General features: G+C 63.8%; 1 protein-coding gene across 3 annotated transcripts in view; it reads right to left on the reverse strand.

Annotated features, from left to right (window-relative positions):
* Positions 1-18,684, reverse strand: part of SDK2 (sidekick cell adhesion molecule 2) — a 161,411-nt gene that overhangs the window by 26,153 nt on the left and 116,574 nt on the right. The window contains exons 19-34 of one of the 3 annotated variants that reach the window (XM_075014611.1): positions 13,119-13,314; positions 12,739-12,837; positions 11,622-11,813; positions 11,073-11,194; positions 10,835-10,944; positions 10,289-10,439; positions 9,387-9,624; positions 9,187-9,302; positions 8,358-8,547; positions 6,671-6,769; positions 5,760-5,954; positions 5,428-5,629; positions 4,234-4,337; positions 3,531-3,601; positions 2,308-2,443; positions 1,349-1,405 (exon numbers count right to left, since the gene is read on the reverse strand). In XM_075014611.1, coding sequence (XP_074870712.1) covers positions 1,349-1,405; positions 2,308-2,443; positions 3,531-3,601; positions 4,234-4,337; positions 5,428-5,629; positions 5,760-5,954; positions 6,671-6,769; positions 8,358-8,547; positions 9,187-9,302; positions 9,387-9,624; positions 10,289-10,439; positions 10,835-10,944; positions 11,073-11,194; positions 11,622-11,813; positions 12,739-12,837; positions 13,119-13,314 — 2,278 coding nt within the window. The remainder of the gene's footprint in view (positions 1-1,348; positions 1,406-2,307; positions 2,444-3,530; positions 3,602-4,233; positions 4,338-5,427; positions 5,630-5,759; positions 5,955-6,670; positions 6,770-8,357; positions 8,548-9,186; positions 9,303-9,386; positions 9,625-10,288; positions 10,440-10,834; positions 10,945-11,072; positions 11,195-11,621; positions 11,814-12,738; positions 12,838-13,118; positions 13,315-18,684) is intronic. The other 2 variants (XM_075014614.1, XM_075014612.1) reach the window with 2 other exon arrangements.

Here is an 18,684-nt window from a genome sequence, read left to right on the forward strand (position 1 = left end):
GCACAGCTGTGAGTCAAGTGTGCCCCAGGCCTGGAAAGCTGCAGAGCGCCAGGCGCCGGAGGGCTGGGGCCTGCCTCAGTCCACAGCCTTGGGCAGGGGCCGGGCCCCTGGCAGGGCTGTGCAGACAGGACCTGAGCCAGGCTGTGGTTATGGTTTGGCTGGGACCCCTGCCCTTCCTGCAGCTGTGCCAGCACTGGCGGCGTGCCAGCTGCCCTGCCCCAATCCGAGCCATGCCCAGACTCCTGTGTGCCCCCTGCTCCACACCAGCCCCTGGAAGTGGCAGTGCCCTCCCCAGCTGCCCCGTCACTCACCCGCCACCGCCTCTGCTGCCAAGCTCTGCCCCGGAGCCGGGAGGGGCCCAGCTGCGACGGGTGATGGCTGGCCGCTGCCCCCTCTCCAGCACGGCTGCCCACGCTCCTGGCCCCTGATCTCCCGGCGGCCCCACGCACTGTGCAGCCAGGCCCCTGAGAGCGCCCATGGCCGACGGGGGCCCTGTTCCCATCCGCCGGGCAGCCAGGAGGGCTCATGAGATCTGCAGGGCCAGGTCTGACTTGGCCCGAGACAGCCGCGCCACAGGCCAGTAACACAATGTACCGTGGGGCAGCAGCCCCTCACCGGAGGGCTTCGGTGTCACCACGACAGGATCCCTGCCTGGAACTGCAGCTGCTGCCCAGCCAGCTGGAGGGGTTGTGTGCCTGAGACACAGGGCACAGGGCTACTGTCGTCCAACTGGACCTCTCACCTGGCCTGAGCAGCAGCTGGCAAGGGGGCCTGATGGGCCTACGCCTGGCACATTCGGGTGCACATCGGGGTGTGCTACCGGCACGTCCCTGGTACGCTCGGCGTGCTATCGGCCAGACTCCCTGCATTAACTAGCACAGGAGAGAGGCCATGTGCCAGGTGCCCTTTACCTGCAGACAGCTGGCATCGCTGGCGGGGGCTGAGAGCCGCCCGGGTACTTGCTGGGCCTTTTACCATTCGTTCCCAAAAAGCGCCCGGGGGCCTTCGGTTTCTTGTCGAAAACACGAGAAACCTTCAAGCCAAAGGAAAGCTTTGGCCCTGCTCTGGTGGGGCTCTGGCTGGGGGGAGCACAGCGCCATGGAAACTGCTGCCTGGGGGTGCTGGGTGTGACCCCACGTACGATCCCACCTGCTGCACCAGAGAAGAGATTTCCGAGGCAGCTCCTTGGGGTACATGCAAGGGGGAGCAAAGCTTCCCCAGGCCAGCTCCCTTAGGACGCTGCGGAGCCCTGACCCCGGTGCTGGATCTACCTTGTGGAACGTGGGGGGGGGGGTCAGGAGGAAAGCGGCAGGCGGGGGCTGGAGACACAAGCCGGAGTGCGACTTACTGTCCAGTTCGTGGTGCGTGAGGCCGGCTCCGGTCAGGTTCCGCACGGCGTACCCTGCTGCGGGCGGCGAGAGGGAGCAGGGGAGAGCGGTCAGTGGGGTTAGTTGCACACGGCGGGGCGGGGGTGGCGGGACAGCTGTGTGGGCTAGTGCAGGGGTGGCATTGGTTAGTGGGCAGGGGGAAGACACACGATGGAGTTGCTGCCTGCTGGGGGCGGAGGAGAGGGAGCAGGGGTGAGCCAGGGAGTGTGCCCTGGAGTGATGGGGCTGGCGGTGCCTGGCTGTGCGTGCACGCCCTGGGGATGCCCCCGGTGCCTGGTCCCGGCCCCTCAGCCCCAGCTGTGGTGGAGCCCTGTCCGGAATTCCTCTGCTGGCTGCGCCAGGCTCCCTTTGGCCACCCAGCACTGGGGGGGGTCCTGCCATCCCACTCCCCTTCTGTCCGAGCAGCCTGGCCCGTAGCCGGTGCCAGGAGGGCGCACAGCACAGGGCTAGAGGCAGGCACTGACTGACAGCCTGGGAGCTGGGGCTCCTCTCAGGGGGCTTAGGGTCAGGCTGGGGAGTCCCCCAGCCCTGGCCGACCCCTGCCCCCGGCCAGGGCAAATTTCGGTTTCTGCCCACCCACCCAAGGCTCCCCACCAGCAGCCAGGCTCCCGGAGCCGCCCCCATTGCCCCAGACCACTGCCCCCCACCCTGGGCATCAGCACTCCCGTCGCCAGCCACGGCACTGCCCGTGGCGTGGGCTCGGCCCTGCTGCCCAGCGGGAGGGGAGCAGGACGGGCCGGTGCAGCACAGCTCTGGGGACCAGCCGGCTGGTGCTCACCTGGGAGGCTACGAGGCCGGGCACAGGGCAGGGCTGGGCACCAGGGAGTGCCCTGTGGGCTGGGGAGAAAGAACCCCCCCACCCATTGGTGTTCCCGAGGAGGCTCTTCCGGCCCGGCAGGAGCCGGCCAAGGACACTCACGCGTGAGCTCCGTCCACCTGGCGCCGGGGCTGCCAATGCCGCGTGTGGTGAAGCTGCGCAGCCCGTCGGGGACCAGCTCGCGGTAGCGGATCCGGAAACCCAGCAGGATCCCATTGATCTTGTCCTCAGCGGGGGGCTGCACGGGGGGCGGGGCAGTCAGGGAGGGGGGCGCGCGGAGCTGGTGCCCTTCACTCCGACCTGCCAGCGCTGCCCCTCCTAGGGCTCGCTGGCTGCCCCCTGCCATGCTCTGCAGGGCACCTGCGGCCTGGGGGGTCCTTGCAGAGCCCAGCCCTGGGGTGGGGAGGGACCAGGCCTGAGAGACGCCCTGTGCCTGAGCCGCACTCCCAGCCCCCACAACCCTGGCTTGATCCCAACCAACAGAAGAGCGACTGGGCTGGGAGCGTGTGACTCAGCGGGGAGGCGAGGGCTGGTGGCCTGAAAAGGACTTGGACGGGGACCTGCTCACGCAACAGGCTCCATGCGGGACGTCCTTCCACCCAGGGAGAACAAGGGCTTTCCCGCCGCAGGGGCGAGGGGCGAACGGGGCCCAAGGGCGCCTCCATTTGTCTCTCCTCTCCCTCTCCCAACCTCAGAAGCATCTTTGCCACGAGCCGAGCGCGGAAGGATCGCTGCCCCGGCCTCACTGGGGACGTGGGCCCGAGACCTGTAAGCCAGCAGCCTGCCCCAGGGGCTTGGTGGCTGGTGCGTGGAATCCGATCGCCGTCACGACCTTACTCTGCCCGCGGCCTCTCTTTCTTCTTACTGCCAAACCCTTCAGTGTTAGCTCTGGGGGCCTGGCCCGGCTGCTCGCTGGGGCCAGGTACTCGCTGCCCTGGGGCTGGGGCTGGGCCTTTGGAGGGGGAAGAAGCTGTGGGGATGGGGTGCGATGGGTTTTCAGAACCTCCCACTGGTGCGCGGAGGGCTGGGGTTGGCCCCAGGGAGGCTGGAGCACTGGGGGGGATTGCTTGTGCGACGTGCTGGCCAGTGTGGCGACAGAAGGGCCTGGTGTGGTGCCCAACAGTGGGGGACCCCCAGTCCCCGTTTAAAGCCATTTGCCCTGACTTGGCTCCCAGGGCTGGGCCTGGGAAATCTCCAACACTGCATGGGCGGCCAGGAGTAGGGCCAGGGGACCCACCGTGCCGAAGGGACGCGGCTCATGGCCCTCCCGCCCAGGTGGGGCGTGGGACCGCGGCGCACAGGGACGGACAGGGGCCGTGCGGTACCTGCCAGCGGATCAGGACAGAGGTGGTGGTGTGAGGCGTGACCGAGAGGATGGTGGGGGCTTCCTCAGGGGCTGCAGGGAGAAGAATCACAGGTGAGCAGCAGAATCCCCCCTCCCCCGGGCCTGCAGGACAGTGCTGCTGGCAACAGACTCCATCCCCCTCCCCGTGCCGTTCCAGGGGCTGGAGCCTTCCACAGGGTTGTGGGTTCGAATCCCCCCCAGGACGGGTGGGGAGCGAGCCCCAGGAGTCACGTGACCACTGCTCACCCCAAGCAGAGCCAGCTGAGCGCTGGGATGAGGAGCTCTCGCTCTGCGGACAAGGTGGGTTCCCATGCCTCCTGGTGCCGGGCTCAGCTTGGCTGGCCATGGGACAGCCGCCCAGCCCTGCGGGGAAGGGGCACTGACCGGCCCAGCTGGGTTAGCACTGGGACAGCCACCCAGCCCTGCAGGGAAGGGGCCCTGGCCTGGCCCAGCTGGGTGAGCACTGGGACAGCCGCCCAGCCCTGCGGGGAAGGGGCCCTGGCCTGGCCCAGCTGGGTTGGCAGTGGGACAGCCGCCCAGCCCTGCAGGGAAGGGGCCCTGGCCTGGCCCAGCTGGGTGAGCACTGGGACAGCCGCCCAGCCCTGGCGGGAAGGGGCCCTGGCCTGGCCCAGCTGGGTGAGCACTGGGACAGCCGCCCAGCCCCGCGGGGAAGGGGCACTGACCGGCCTGCAGGGTGGTGAGCGACTCCGACTCGTGGCTGTACTCGCTGTCCCCAATGTCATTAGTGGCCTTGACGCGGAACTTGTAGGAGGTGAAGGGCTTCAACCTGAGTGAGGGGCAGGGGTGGGGCGTGAGGCGGGGTGGCGGGCAGAGGTGCTGACTTCCCTCCTCCCCGGGGGCACAACCTCCAACCCCCACGCGTGTGCCCCATCTCTGCTCCTCCCAGAGCCTTTGAGCCCCACGCAGCGGGGTGCGGGTGGGCGGGCAGCCAGCTGCCAGCGGGAGCTCCAGTCCCAGAGCGCTCCTGGACTCGGGGCGTAGGACTAGAGTCGGCTTCCAGCAGAGGCAGGGGAAGAAACAGAGCAGCATTTCTTCGACCAGGATGTGTGGAGATCAGATCAGGCCAGAGGGGGTCACCTTGTTTCAGATGGAGAAACTGAGGCACGGAGCAGCACCAAAGGTCGGTGCCAGAGCCACAGCTCCTAACTCCCCGCCCAGTGCCTGAGGCCAGGAGTTGGCAACCAGAGAGCAAGAAGAGACTTTTCCTTCAAATTTGGTAGAAATTCAATCATCCGAGAGCTGCGACGCATGTGAACGTGAGACAGCCCTTCATAAAGAACCGCAGACCAGATGTTTCGTAACCCCTGGTCTAAGTACGGCCCACGCACAATGGTTTGTGATGTGCTATGTGTTTGCTGCAGGACGCTCACAAGCCTTTTCCGGCTGCTATTTCCTCACGCTTTACGCGTGCGTTCGTCCCACTGTCTGCCTGACTTTCCCTCCCGAGCCCACTTTCGCCGCACCAATTCCACTGCCTGTTTCATTTCGGTTTCGGTGAGGCCTGTCGCTGCAGGAACGCCGCAAGCGCCTTTCCCTTCTCAAAGGCAAGACCTTGTGCAACACCGTCAAAACACAGACACAGGACCGCTTCCCACAATGCCCTGCACACACCAAAGCGGGAGTTCGCCAACGTTTGGCGACCACGCACCAGCCGCTATTGAGATCTGAGCTGCTCACTGTTGGGCTTTTAGATGTTCGCCATTAATCAGGAGGGCGTTTTTTCTTTTGCAAGGATCGCATTGGGAGCCACAAAGAAGCCCTACAGGAGCCCCGGGTTGCAGACCCCTGCCTGAGGCTGTGCCGCCTCTGGGCTCCTCCCCGTCTGGGCCTCACCCAGCCCAAGGCCCCTGCCTCACCTGTCCACGACGAAGGAGGAGGCGTTGTGGCTGATGGAGGCCGAGTGCAGCATCCACTCGCCAGCCGGCAGCTCGCGGGTCTGCACGGTGTAGTACCGGACCGGGGAGAGGCCGTCGCTGCCCGGCTCCCAGCACAGCAGCACGCTGCGGGCCTTCACGTCCTCCTGCTGCACCACGGGCTTGCTGGGGGGCTGCGGGCGGTCTGAGGCGGGGAGAGGGGCGTGAGGGCTTGGGAAAGGCCCCGTCCCCCGCAGACAGGCCCAAGGCTCTGCGCGGCTGGCTCGGGGCACTGCCCAAGAACGGTGAGGGGGCTGCCCGCCCGGCCCGGTTACCTCTCTTCTCGGTGGTCACCACCAGCGCCTCGGCTGCCTCGCCCCAGCCTTTGCGGGTCTGCGCCGTGATGCGGAAGAGGTAGGTTGACTCCGGCTGCAGGCCGGCGGCTGTGTACTGGCGGGTGCTGGGGTTGAGCACCTCCACGCTGGCGGTGTTGGCGCTGGTGGTGTTCAGGCGGTGGGTGATCTGGTAGGCTGCAGAGAGGAGAAAGGAGAGGGTCAGAAGTGCTGGGACAAGGCTGCCCCCGACCCGGCCAGCCGGCTGCGGGGCAGACGTGCCGCCCCAGGAGAGGGGAGAGGGAGGGAAAGGGAGCCAGGACTGTGGTGAGCGCCTGGGCCCAGCTCCCCGGCAGGCTCCAGCCTGAGGTGACCGCAGGCCAGGTGAGGGGGCACAAGGGGCCCTTTGGGGCTCACTGTCCATGTCTCCCTGGTGGGAAGATGGGGCCTGGGCCAGCCTGTCACGCTGCCAGGCAGGGCTGGGCCATCCCCACCCCACGGCGGATCGCTGAGTCGCCTGCCCGGCAGCCCAGCCTGGTTCCCGGGGGTGGGGATCCTGCGTCCCTCCGATGGGGCTGCCCTGGCCGGCTCCGTCATTTATCAGTGGCCAGGAGCTGAGGCTCCTGGCTCCTGCCTGGTGCAGGGGAGCCCTGGCCGGGGGAGCAGGGGGCATGGCAGAGAACGTGCCACGCCCGGCACTCCACGGCGACTTCCTGCGGAGGCGCCCACCTCCCCTCATCCCCCAGCTCCGTCCCCCGTCCCCAGCCCTGCCGCTCACACGCTCCCGGCCCACGGAACCACCGCTGGCCACGGGGCTGGCGGCACAGTGACGGCACAGCCTCCTGCCGCCCAGCGCCCCCGTACAGCCGCCCAGGGCCGGTCCCCACAGGCTGGGTGCTGGGAGAGGTGCTCACCAAGGATGATGCCGTTCGGCGCGGCGGGGGGCTGCCAGATCAGCCGGACAGAGGTGGTTCTCACTTCTGGGAAGAGGATGCCCATGGGGGGGCCAGGCACTGGGGCGGAAGGGGAACAGAGGGCGCACTGGGTGAGGGGCAAGCAGAGCCCGTGGGGAACGGAGCCCAGCCCGGCCCAAACCCTCCAGTTAGTGGCCTTTGGGCTCCACGGCAGAACTGCCGGGGCAGTTGGGTTTCTCCCCACCCCCGGGGCGACAGGGGGACAGCGTTCCCCCTCCTGTGAGACCTGTGCCCCCAAGCTACCCCTGCCACGACCCCTGCACACTGGTGGAGCAGGGGTGTGAGAGCTGGCCCTCGCACACCTGTGCACAGGGCCAGACAGACACACCCCTTCAGGGGCAAACCCCCCCTTCATGCCAGGACATGCCCCGACCCCCCCAGGGACACGCCAGCCCCGACCCCCGCAGGGACACACACCGACCCCCGTAGGGACACACCAGCCCCGACCCCCCAGGGACACACACCGACCCCCCAGGGACATGCCCCGACCCCCCAGGGACACACCAGCCCCGACCCCCACAGGGAAACACATCGACCCCCCCCAGGGACACACCAGCCTCGACCCCCCACGGACACACACCGACCCCCCAGGGACACACCAGCCCCGACCCCCCAGGGACACACACCGACCCCCCCAGGGACACACCAGCCTCGACCCCCCCAGGGACACACCAGCCCCGACCCCCGCAGGGACACACCAGCCTCGACCCCCCAGGGACACACACCGACCCCCCCAGGGACACACCAGCCCCGACCCCCGCAGGGACACACACCGACCCCCGCAGGGACACACCAGCCTCGACCCCCCAGGGACACACACCGACCCCCCAGGGACATGCCCCGACCCCCCCAGGGACACACCAGCCCCGACCCCCCCAGGGACACACACCGACCCCCCAGGGACATGCCCCGACCCCCCCAGGGACACACCAGCCTCGACCCCCCCAGGGACACACACCGACCCCCCAGGGACATGCCCCGACCCCCCCAGGGACACACCAGCCCCGAACCCCACAGGGAAACACATCGACCCCCCCAGGGACACACCAGCCCCAACCCCCGCAGGGACACACCAGCCTCGACCCCCCCAGGGACACACACCGACCCCCCAGGGACACGCCCCGACCCCCCCAGGGACACGCCAGCCCTGACCCCCCCAGGGACACACCAGCCTCGACCCCCACGGGGACACAGCACCCCCGACCCCCACGGGGACACACACCTCACCCACAGCTCCGTTAGGGACACCCCTCCGCCCACCAGGGAACCCCCCCATCCCTGCACACTCCCTTAGGGGCATCCCCCAGCACAGACACACTGACGCTTATGCCAGCGAGCCTGGGAGCACACCCCAGCTTGTCTGTGCTGCCCGCCCCGGGACGCAGACGGAGAGCGACTGCTCTCTCCTGCCCTGGTATGCCCCCACACCCGCTCTGAGCAGGGGCCCGGGCCCTCCGAGGACGGCACGACGGAGGTGGCTGTCCCCGCTGGGCAGGACAGGGCCAGCCCAGGGCCGTTTGCTCCCCGTCCCAGAGAGGTCCCTGGCTGCCCACATGTGTGTCTGGCGTCACCGCCTGGTCCCAGGCCCCGGCGGCTCCCACTGCCTGTGGGAACGGGCGGCACGTACCGTCGTCCAGAGTCCTCTCCAGGATGGGCGGGTGGCTGGGCACGCCGTCCCCCACCCGGGTGTAGGCCAGCACGCGGATCTCGTACAGCACGTACTTGCCCAGGCCGCTCAGCTGGGCGCTGCGGGAGGCGTTGCCCTCGGCCAGCCAGAACCAGGCCCCCGCGTCCGAGTCCTTCTCCTTGTACGCGACCTGCGAGGCGGCCATGGCTCAGCGGTGGGGCCGGCGGCGACTCCCTGGGGCTGCCCTGCCAGGCTGGCCGCCCCCGACCCTCCGCCAGGCTGGTTCCCCTGCCCCCCCCACCCCCCGGCTGGCCACCCCCCACCCTGACTCCCTGCCAGGCCGGTCCCCGCAGCACCCCCAGCTGGCCACCCCCCACCCTGACTCCCTGCCAGGCTGGTCCCCTGGCCCCCCCCCCCCCCCCGGCTGGCCACCCCCCACCCTGACTCCCTGCCAGGCTGGCCCCCCAGCCAGCCGGCCATCCCCGACCCTGACTCCCCGCCAGGCCGGTCCCCCCCACAGCTGGCCACCCCCGCCCCTGACTCCCTGCCAGGCTGGCCCCCCGTCCCCCCCAGGCCAGCCCCCCCGGCCCCGACCCTGACCCCCAGGCTGGCTGCAGACACCCCCGCCACCCCCCAGGCCGGCCGCCATACCCCAGGCTGGACCCGCCCCTGCCCCCCCGGCCCTGCTGCCCCCCAGGCCAGCCCCCCCAACCCCCCCAGGCCGGCCACAGACACCCCCACCACACCCCAGGCTGGCCACCCCCGACCCCCCCAGGCCAGCCCCCCCGCTCCCCCACACCTAACCCTCCCCCACCCCCAGCACACCCACCTTGTAGCCTAGGATGAGCCCGTTGCGGTCGGCCTCGGGGATCTCGCCCCATCGCACCAGCACGCTGCTGGAGGTGGTGGCCAGCGCCGAGACATTGCTGGGGCCAGCCGAGGGTACTGGCGAGGGGAAAGGAAGGCCAGGTCAGAAGCCGCCCGGGTGCAGGCGGCCAGCGGGCGTGCCCTGCCGGGGGGGGCGCATACCTGACTCCCGCGTGCGTCCCACCACGACGCGGCTCCAGGGCCCGGCCCCGATGGCGTTGAAGGCCTGGACCTGCACGCGGTACTCGCTCCACTCCTCCAGGTCCTCCAGCGTGTACTCCCGCTCCCGCCGGTCGTGAACAGCGTGCACCACCGCCCGGCCACGCCCGTCCGCACGCCAGTGCCGCAGCCGGTAGCCCACTGCCTCCGGGCTGCCGTTGTAGTCCAGCTCGGCCAGCGGCTGGGGGATGCACCTCACGTGACCCGGTGAGGCCTGGCTCCCCGGCCGCCCCCTTCCTGCTCCCCACGCATGCCCCCCCGACGCCCACCCCGGTCCCTGCCCCCCACTGCCCCCCACCCACAAACCCCCACCTAACCCCTCCTCTGTACCCCCCACAGCCCCCCACCCACCTAACCTCTCCCCTGTACCCCCCACCGCCCCCCACCCATGAACCCCCACCTAAACCCTCCTCCGTACCCCCCACAGCCCCCCACCCACCTAACCCCTCCCCCGTGCCCCCCACAGCTCCCCACCTACCTAACCCCTCCCCCGTACCCCCCACAGCCCCCCACCCATGAACCCCCACCTAACCCCTCCCCCATACCCCCCCATCCACAAACCCCCACCTAACCCCTCACCCGCACCTTCCACAGCCTCCAACTAATCTGCTTCCCCCTCGGCTCCCTTCTGTGCTCCTAAAACAACCCCCACCTGCCCCAGCCCTGCCCTGACTAACCTGCGTACAGGGACCCCCCCACGCCCCCGCGGCCAGGCCCAGCCCGGCTGCTCCCCCGCCCTGTTAACGCTGCAGCCCCCAGCCCCCTGAGTGCCCTCGTCTCCTCCCTGCCCCCTGCCGATGCAGGCAGTGCATGGCTGGGCCAGGGGCAGTCCCAGGGCCACTCACCACCCAGCGCAGCCACAGGCTGGTCTCGCTGGCCGTCCGCAGGGTGACGTTGGCAGGCGCCACGTCCGGCGGCGCTTGTAGGGTCTGCACCCTCCTGGAGGGCAGGCTGGGCGGGCTGGTGCCAACGATGTTCACCTGCCGCAGGCGGAAGCTGGGAGGGGCAGAACTGAGTCACCATGGGCAGAGAAGGGAGGCACCACTCGGCACCACTATTGCAAGGGGGTGTGGGCTCCCTACACCCCCATGCATTGAGGCAAAGGTCGGGGACCCACGGCAGCAACGCTGCAGCCGGGCACAAGAGGAGAGGATGCTGCTGCTGCTGGGGGAAGCTGCAACCCCAGCCAGGACCAGACCCCTCCCTGATGTTCTCAGGCTCTGCTACTGCCCCAGAGGAGGCTGACGCGGGCGCATGGTGCCAGGGAGGTGAGGCTCTGCCCGGCCCCTCTGGGGTCCCCGCCTTTGGCTGAGGACAGCCCAGGGCTCGGTGGCCTGCAGGGCTCGGAGAGGCTACAGTAGCCTGGCCCAGCGCCGATCTGCAGCACTCACCTGTAGTAGGTGTAAGGGTGGAGGTTAGGCACCTCCATGGAGCGGGCGTCGGGGTCATTGGCCACCTGGTGAATGAGCTCCCACTCCTCGTTCTCGCCAACCTGACCCACCTGTGGAGGCGGGAGGGCGTGAGGCGCGGTGGCGCTGCCTGCTCCCCTCAAGGGGCGCAGAGGTCATGATGCCCCCTCCCCAGGCCCAGGCTCCCTGGCTCTTCCAGATCCCTGAGAGACCCCCTCACCTGCGCTTCCACCAGCCAGCGGGAAATGGAGGTCTTCCCGTCATAACCGGGCCTGAACTGCAGCGTCACGGAGCGTGGGCCGATGTTGGAGATGCCCAGGTTGGTCGGCGCACCGGGGAGCTCTGTGGGGAGAAGACAGGCTGGCAAGGGACGTCCCGTTGGTGGGGGAGGCTGAGCAGAGCTGACCTTCCCTCCTGTGGCTGCCCACGCCTGGGGACCCACGCCCGTGACAGTAGCAGGGGCAGGGGCAGACCGGCTGGTGCAAACACGCTCCTCACTGCACCGCCATGCACACACAGCTCTGGGGCAGACACTGCCCCCCCAGCACAAGCAGACAGGCCTGGCTGACGGCCACGCAGGCCTAGAGAGCCAGCTCTGGCTCTGTACTGCCGCTGGGGTGCTGGTCAGACCCAGCCCGACCTGCTGCTCCGGACAGGTGGAGTCTGCGGGGTGCACCCTCGGGCCAGGGCAGGCTCATCCTCTGCCAGACGCCCGCAAGAGGGCGGGGATGGAGACGACCTGTGGGGAGTGGGAGGGGGCTGGCTCTACCTGGAGGGACCCCGGAGGAGATGGTGGAGGAGGACACCTGGCCCTGCCCCTTGGACGTCATGGCGGCCACTTCGATGGTGTAGGTGGTGAGGGCGGTGAGGCCGGTGACGCGGTACTCCAGGGTGACGTTGGGCAGGTAGTGCGTCACCCGCGTGTTGGTGCGGTTGTATTCCTCCCAGGAGATGCGGTACCCTGGAAAAGGGTCCAGCCACAGGTCAAACTCTGCCACCCACTGCAGGTCCCCCCTTCCAGGAGACTCCTTTCATCTCGCCCCCGCCCCAGGCTCTGCCGGCTGAGGCCCCCCCCTTTGCAGACCCAGCAGCAGCCTGACCGCCTGGTGCAAGAGGCCACTAGCCAGAGGCAGAAGGTCATGGCCAGCTCCTTGTTCCTTCTGCCCCATGCCCCGGGCTTGCCACCCCTTCTGCAGAGGGATGTTCAAGCCGTCTGGGGGCTCAGGAAGGTCTCACCCGATGGCTCTGTCCCGAATTCTCCACTCGGCGTTTGCCATGGAGCCTGGTCTCCACAACCTTCCGTGATATGGGAACATCAGTGCAGTGTAGTGGGCACTGCCTGGGCCATGCCAGCACCTCCTTCGCACGCCACGATATGGGGGGAGCCAGACGTGGCTGGGACGTAGAGGAAGGGGCCAAGGGGAACAGGGTGGAAATGGGGTAACCGAAGTGCCCCAGGAGAAAGGCCGTAGTGGCCAGGACTTTACACCCCACCGGTGTTCCCGTTAATTGTTTTCCATCCGTGTGCGGAATAAATTTTGTCATGTGCACTGCAGGATGTGTGGATGTGCACCATCACTACGGAAAAATGCTGCCCAATGGGGGCGCTCTGCTAAGGGGCTGGGCGGCACCTGAATCTCTCCTGGGCGGCCGCCCAAGTGCTCAGCTTACGGGGAACTCTGGCTCCCACTCTGCAGCGTGGGCGGGAAGGCGCTGGGGGAGCGAAGCCAGCGAGAGGCAGCACTGCCCTGCGACACAGCACAGCTCAGACCCTGTCCCCAGACCCGGCTGCAGCCCCGGACACATGGAGCCGTGCCGATCGTACAGGACATGCAGGCCAGCTGGGCCGGGGGAGGACAAGGGGAGCAGCCCCCAGGAGCCCTTACCTGTCAGGATGCCGTTCTTCTCCAGGGGCTCCTGCCAGCTGACCTTCAGGGACGTGTCCAGGATTTCGCTGAAGCTGAGGTGCCCCACGGGCCCGGGTGCTGCCCCCAAACCCCAATTCCAAGAGTTAGGGATGAGCTACCAGCGCACATCTCAGCAGCTCTCCGGCAGCCAGGGTCAAGCCGGGCACCCCCGGGGCGCTGGCCCGTGCGTGGAGGAGGGAGCTCCTTGGGGTACCCCCCCCGGTGAGCTGGGGCAAGTGGGGCCCTGGGGTATCTCCCCACAATGAGCTGGAGTGAGCTGGGGTCTCCCCCGGAACAGCAGGGCCTCTGCATGTGTCGCCCCACCCCGTGTGACAAGGCAATGCAAGGCCTCCCCGTACCGTCCTCGTGGGTGCGCACCAGCTGCGGAGGGCTGCGCGGGCCATCCCCTGGCGTGGTGAAGCACAGCACCGAGGTGAAATACTCCGTGAACTTCTTCAGGCCCCCCAGGTAGCCCACGTGGATGCTGTCCTGGAAGTTGGGCCTCACTGTCACCACCGTCTCCTCCTCTACCTGCTCCGGCTCCCATGCGATCAGCTGGGGTGCAAAAGCACAGGGTCACAGCCCTGCAGGGGGCGAGAACCAGCCCCCAGCCCCACAGCCGCCCCCTCAGCAGCCTCTCCTGTGGAAGGACGGGCGGGGGAGTGACAGGAACATCTGGGGTGTCTGCTGATCACTGGGCCAGAAGGACGCTGAGGGGCCAGGTCACTGTGCCGTGCAGCAGGCCAGGCTCACAGTAGAGGGACTCTACACACAGCTCACTAATGGGGTGTAGGGGGAGTTATCAGGCCAGAGGGGACAGTTCTGGGGCACTAATCTGGCTGACCTCCGTAACGCAAGCCAGAGATCCTCGGCCAGCGATGCCCACGTGATGCTCAATCGTTTGTGGCTGAGCTAGGGCGGCACAGGTTGAACCTCTCCTGTCTCGCACCCTCAGGACGTGACCAGATGACAGAATATGCCGGATGATGGGAAGTCAATATTTTCCAGCACTTAACCAACACTTCCACTGCTTCCTTGGCTCTGAGCAACTATCAGCGGGGGAGCCGAGTTAGTCTGTATCTTCAGAAACAACAAGAAGTCCTGTGGCACCTTATAGACTAACATATTTTGGAGCATAAGCTTTGGTGGGCAAAGACCTGCTTTGTCAGATGCTCCAAAATATCTGTTCGTCTATAAGGTGCCACAGGGCTTCTTGTTGTTTTCGGGTCTTAGCAGACATTTGGGGTAAATTAGAGCTAATTAACAGCCCAGAACACCGAGAGCCAGGACTGGTGGCTGGAAACAAACTTTATGGGACTCTGGGAAATTTGGCCGCCCCCACGACAGGCGGACATCTGGGTAACTGAAATCGTGCCAGACTACGGATGTTGCCAGATGAGAGAGTTCCGGATTAGAGGGGTTCAACCCGTATCTTTCACCTTCCAACCAGAGACAAAATGAGGGTGCATTTACTTCACCTCTCGGTCACCTGTAACACTTCATCAGGCAGATGGGCCAGCGTGACAAGGCTAGACCCAGCCAGACGGCAAGAGACAAGCCAAGGGCAACTGTTAACCCACGTTCAGCCGTAGCTGAGTCTGACCTTGGGAGATTGGGTCAGGCGACAGGAGCTTGTTTCTGATGAGTCCTCCCCTCGTTAAGGTGTCTTTTGGGGCACAAGCTGCTCAGGTCTTCTGAACTCAGCTCCCTCCCCAGCCTGCGCCTGCATCTGGCAACATGGCCCTTAGCTTTCGGGGCAACCGGCCTGTCTCGGCCACTCCGGCGCCTCCTTGGCACGCGGTGCTGGGAGGGAGCCGATGTGGCTGGGATGCAGAGGCCAAGGGGAGCGGGGTGATAGGCCAAAAGGGCCACGAGGAGGGGGAATGGAGCAGCTTGGGAAATGTACTCAGTGCTGTGTTTTGCTGCTCCCCCGAGCCCTACAGCCCCCGGCAATGGCAGATCACCAGGGTAGGGCCAGGAGCCCAACAACTTCATTGCCTGGGTGTGATGTTCCTGGATTTTTACCATTTCTGTGACCGCTGCATTACCTTTGCACTAAATCTTGTGCCAAGTTGGGTGTCGAGGGACAGCTGGTGATTCATTGAACTTGTCTATGCTATTGTATATCTCTGCCATGTTTGTAGGCAAGGTTATAGGCATTGGCTCTGCATCTCAGTGAAAACAAAAAGCACTCAAGTCGCCTTGAAAGACTAGCAAAATAATTTATTAGGTGATGAGCTTTCGTGGGACAGACCCACTTCTTCAGACCACAGCCAGACCGGAACAGACTCAATATTTAAGGCACAGAAAACCAAAAACAGTGATCAAGGAGGACAAATCATTTTCTTCTGATCAAGGTGAGCAAATCAGAGAGTGGGGGGGATGAAAGTCAAGAATTAGATTAGATTTGCATACTTGGCTTAATCTACTTCTTGACCTTCTCCCCCACCCACCCCTCCACTCTCTGATTTGCTCACCTTGATCATTTTCTTCTGATTTGTCCTCCTTAAGTCCTGTTTTTGGTTCTCTGTGCCTTAAATATTGCATCTGTTCCGGTCTGGCTATGGTCTGAAGAAGTGGGTCTGTCCCACGAAAGCTCACCACCTAATAAATTATTTTGCTAGTCTTTAAAGTGCTACTTGACTGCTTTTTGTTTTGATAGTATGTAGACTAGCAGGGCTCCCTCTCTGTTACTGTACACCTCCGTGAGTTAAGGATCACAATGGAAGGTGTGGTTATCTCCTCAGTCAGCTGACATGGGCTGAACAAAGGACCAGATACTCAGACGTCCTCAAATCCACATCTTCTGGAAACTGACTGAGATCTGCTGGCTAACCCAGCGGTCAATGGCAGAATGCCCCAACGGGCCACTGACTAGGCGATCCTCCATTGCCTACCTGGAGAAGAAAGGGCTTTTCCCTCCCCTTGGCAAGTCTATAAAGATATTCCTGGCAGTGACCATCTCCTTCAGTCCTCATGAACTAAGCCTGTGTGGACAGGGGGCATCCCTCAGAGGATGTGTTTTCAGAGACTCAAGAATACCAGCTTACCCTGTAACAATAGCTTCAAATCGCATACGTACTTCACCATTTCAACAATTTCTCTCTCTCACCCTGTTCTTTCTTCCTTTCTTAATAAACTTTGGAGTTAAGATTCTAAAGGACTGGCCCAGCATGCTGGTTTGGGTAAGAGCTCAGTATCTATTGACCTGGGACTCTGGCTGGTCCCTTTGGGGCTGGAAGCATCCGTGGGGAGTGGGTGAAATAGGCTTTTGTAGCCCCGCACCTGAGTAAGCAGGGGGCTGGTTTGGGCATTAGGAAGAGCTGGAGAATCGGTGGGTTTGCTTGTGTGGCTTCTGGCTGGCTGGTGGGGCCGGCAGAGGGACTTTTGTGGCTGGTTTGGTTTGCCTTATTGAGAAGTAAATTCCAGCCTGGGCTGTAAGCTGCCCGGTTTTAGGTTCTCTGAGCTTGGCCCAGACCCCCTCACAATATTACATGGGCCCATCGGGGACAAAACATAAAAGACACCAGAGAACAGGGCAAAGGCACGTCTGGGGCTTAAGACGGGGCCACAGGCGAGGAGCGAAGGAATCGGTAGCAGGACAGGCTGCGCGGGGAGTGCGGGTTTGAAGGAGCAAGTCTGAACCTTTAACAGACTGCGTTTCCAAAAGGGGCCCCGTGTTACAATTCTTTGCTGCAGCAGGTGCTTCATAACCACAGAATGGGCAGTTGCCGAGAGCATAACAACTTGGCATTACAAAAGGTGGCAAGTCTGCACCCAGGTGTGACCACCAGCTGTTAATCGGAACTCTTCACTCCCACTGCCTTATCCCCCTCTGCTCGGCACTGGGGAGGCCACATCTGGAGTATTGCGTCCAGTCCTGGCCCCCCCCAGTATAGAAAGGATGTGGATGAATTGGAGCAGGTTCAGCAGAGGGCAAGAAAAATGATTAAGGGGCTGGAGCACATGACCTATGAGGAGAGGCCGAGGGATTTGGGGTTATTTAGTTTGCAGAAGAGAAGAGTGAGGAGTGATTTGACAGCAGCCTTCAACTTCCTGTAGGGGGGCTCTGAAGAAGATGGAGAGAGGCTGTTCTCAGCGGTTCTCAGCAGTGGCAGAACAAGGAGCAATGGTCTGAAGTTACAGAGGGGGAGGTGTAGGTTGGGTATTAGGAAAAACTCTTTCCCCAGGTGGGTGGGGAAGCACTGGAATGTGATACCCAGAGAGGTGGTGGAATCTCCATCCCTGGAGGTTTTTAAGTCCCAGCTTGACAAACCCCTGGCTGGGATGATTTAGTTGGGGTTGGTCCTGATTTGCGCAGGGGGCTGGACTCAATGATCCCTGAGGTCCTAGGATTCTAGGCCTTTTACTCCCACAAAGTGTGTGCGGGGGGTGGCCTGGCTTTCTCAGGGGGACAGGTTTTTCCTGTGAGGAAGAAGCCTCTCTCCCAGCTTCCCTTCAAGACAATGCAACCCTCTAGCTCCTCCCCAAATCCATCCAGAGCCTGGTATTTACTCAAAGTTGCTTCAACATCAATTATTGGTGAAACGCAAACACTTGATGTGTTTTAATAAGCTTGTGTATTTATCCAAATAAAACAACACACAGCTGATGCTGTGTGATTAACGCCTCCGATAACAATGCACAATAGCTGCTGAAGTAGGATGCTCCATTTTGAAGGGATGTCTGGGCATTAAATTGGGACAGAGGAAGATCGCCTATAGCGAATTAATTACATACTAATTAGGCCCTAAATTACAAATCAAAAATACTAAGTGGCATTTAATATGTATGTTAAATATCCTGCTTACTTTGGTTATCTCGTTCGGTGGCAATTAAATTCCTGAACTTCTTTGGAGCAGATTAAGAAACAAGTATACTATTTTAATTCGGTGTAATTAATGTAAATTTGAATTAATTATGATTTGGAATTAATTACAGTGCATCGGAGGCTGAGCTCCTGGGTAAGTGTTAAATCTCAGTAAATATGAATAGTCAGACCCAGCTCAGCTAGAATATCCGTTTTTCGGGGGTGGAATGCGAAGGGAAGCCATTTTTCGTTAAGGGCCTGGGAAGGAGGTACAGGTCGTCTGAGGACACGCGTGTGAAATGAGGGTTTAAGAGGAGATACTGTCCATTTTATTCACGTCGTCAGTTTCTGGAAGAGACGCCGAGACAGCAGCCCCGTTCTTGGGGAAGCTGAGTCATAAGCAGCACCTTGTCGCTGATTAATCCAACAAACCTGCAGTTCAGAGCAAAGATGTGCCAGGACCTCCAAGTACAGCCCTGAGTGTTTGCAACTGTGATGGAGTGGGGGGGAGTGCATGGGTGAGACTCAGGCTGGATGGGTGTGAGACAAGCAGAGCAGCTCCCAGTGGCTAAGGATGACCCTGGGGCTATAACCTAGGCTGGCAGGTAACACCTCAGCCCTGAACAAAGAGGAGGGTGGAGCTGAGCTGGTTTTGAATCAGGGGCAGCAGTTGGAGGCTGGGGGGAGAGGGAGCTGGAGGGCAGCCAGCCTGGGGAGGGGGAAAGCTACACCCCAGAGGGGCCCCCCTCGGGCTCCTCTCCCCAGGACAGGTTGGAAGGACTGTCTCTGACTGCTGTACTGACGCTTCTGTGAGAAACTGGGCATCTGTTGCCTAATAAACCTCCTGGTGTACCTGCCGAGTGAGAGTCACTCCTGCCAGCGGACGGGGTGCAGTGCATGGGGACCCCTGAACCCCATCACAGCAACCCACCGGCACAGTGTGCCCCGCCCACCCGGGAGTGGTTGGCGCACGCCGAGGATAACAGCCGACTACTGCTGCCAGGCTCACTGGGAGAGGTTGTGCTGGGGGTCCCAGCTTCCAACCTGTGGGATGAGCCCTGGAGAGGGGGAGGTTGGAACGCTCTCACTCAGAGGGGGAAGGAAATGAGGCACCG

This window comes from Carettochelys insculpta, chromosome 20 (assembly GCF_033958435.1).
Source record: "Carettochelys insculpta isolate YL-2023 chromosome 20, ASM3395843v1, whole genome shotgun sequence".
Lineage (NCBI taxonomy): Eukaryota > Metazoa > Chordata > Testudines > Carettochelyidae > Carettochelys > Carettochelys insculpta.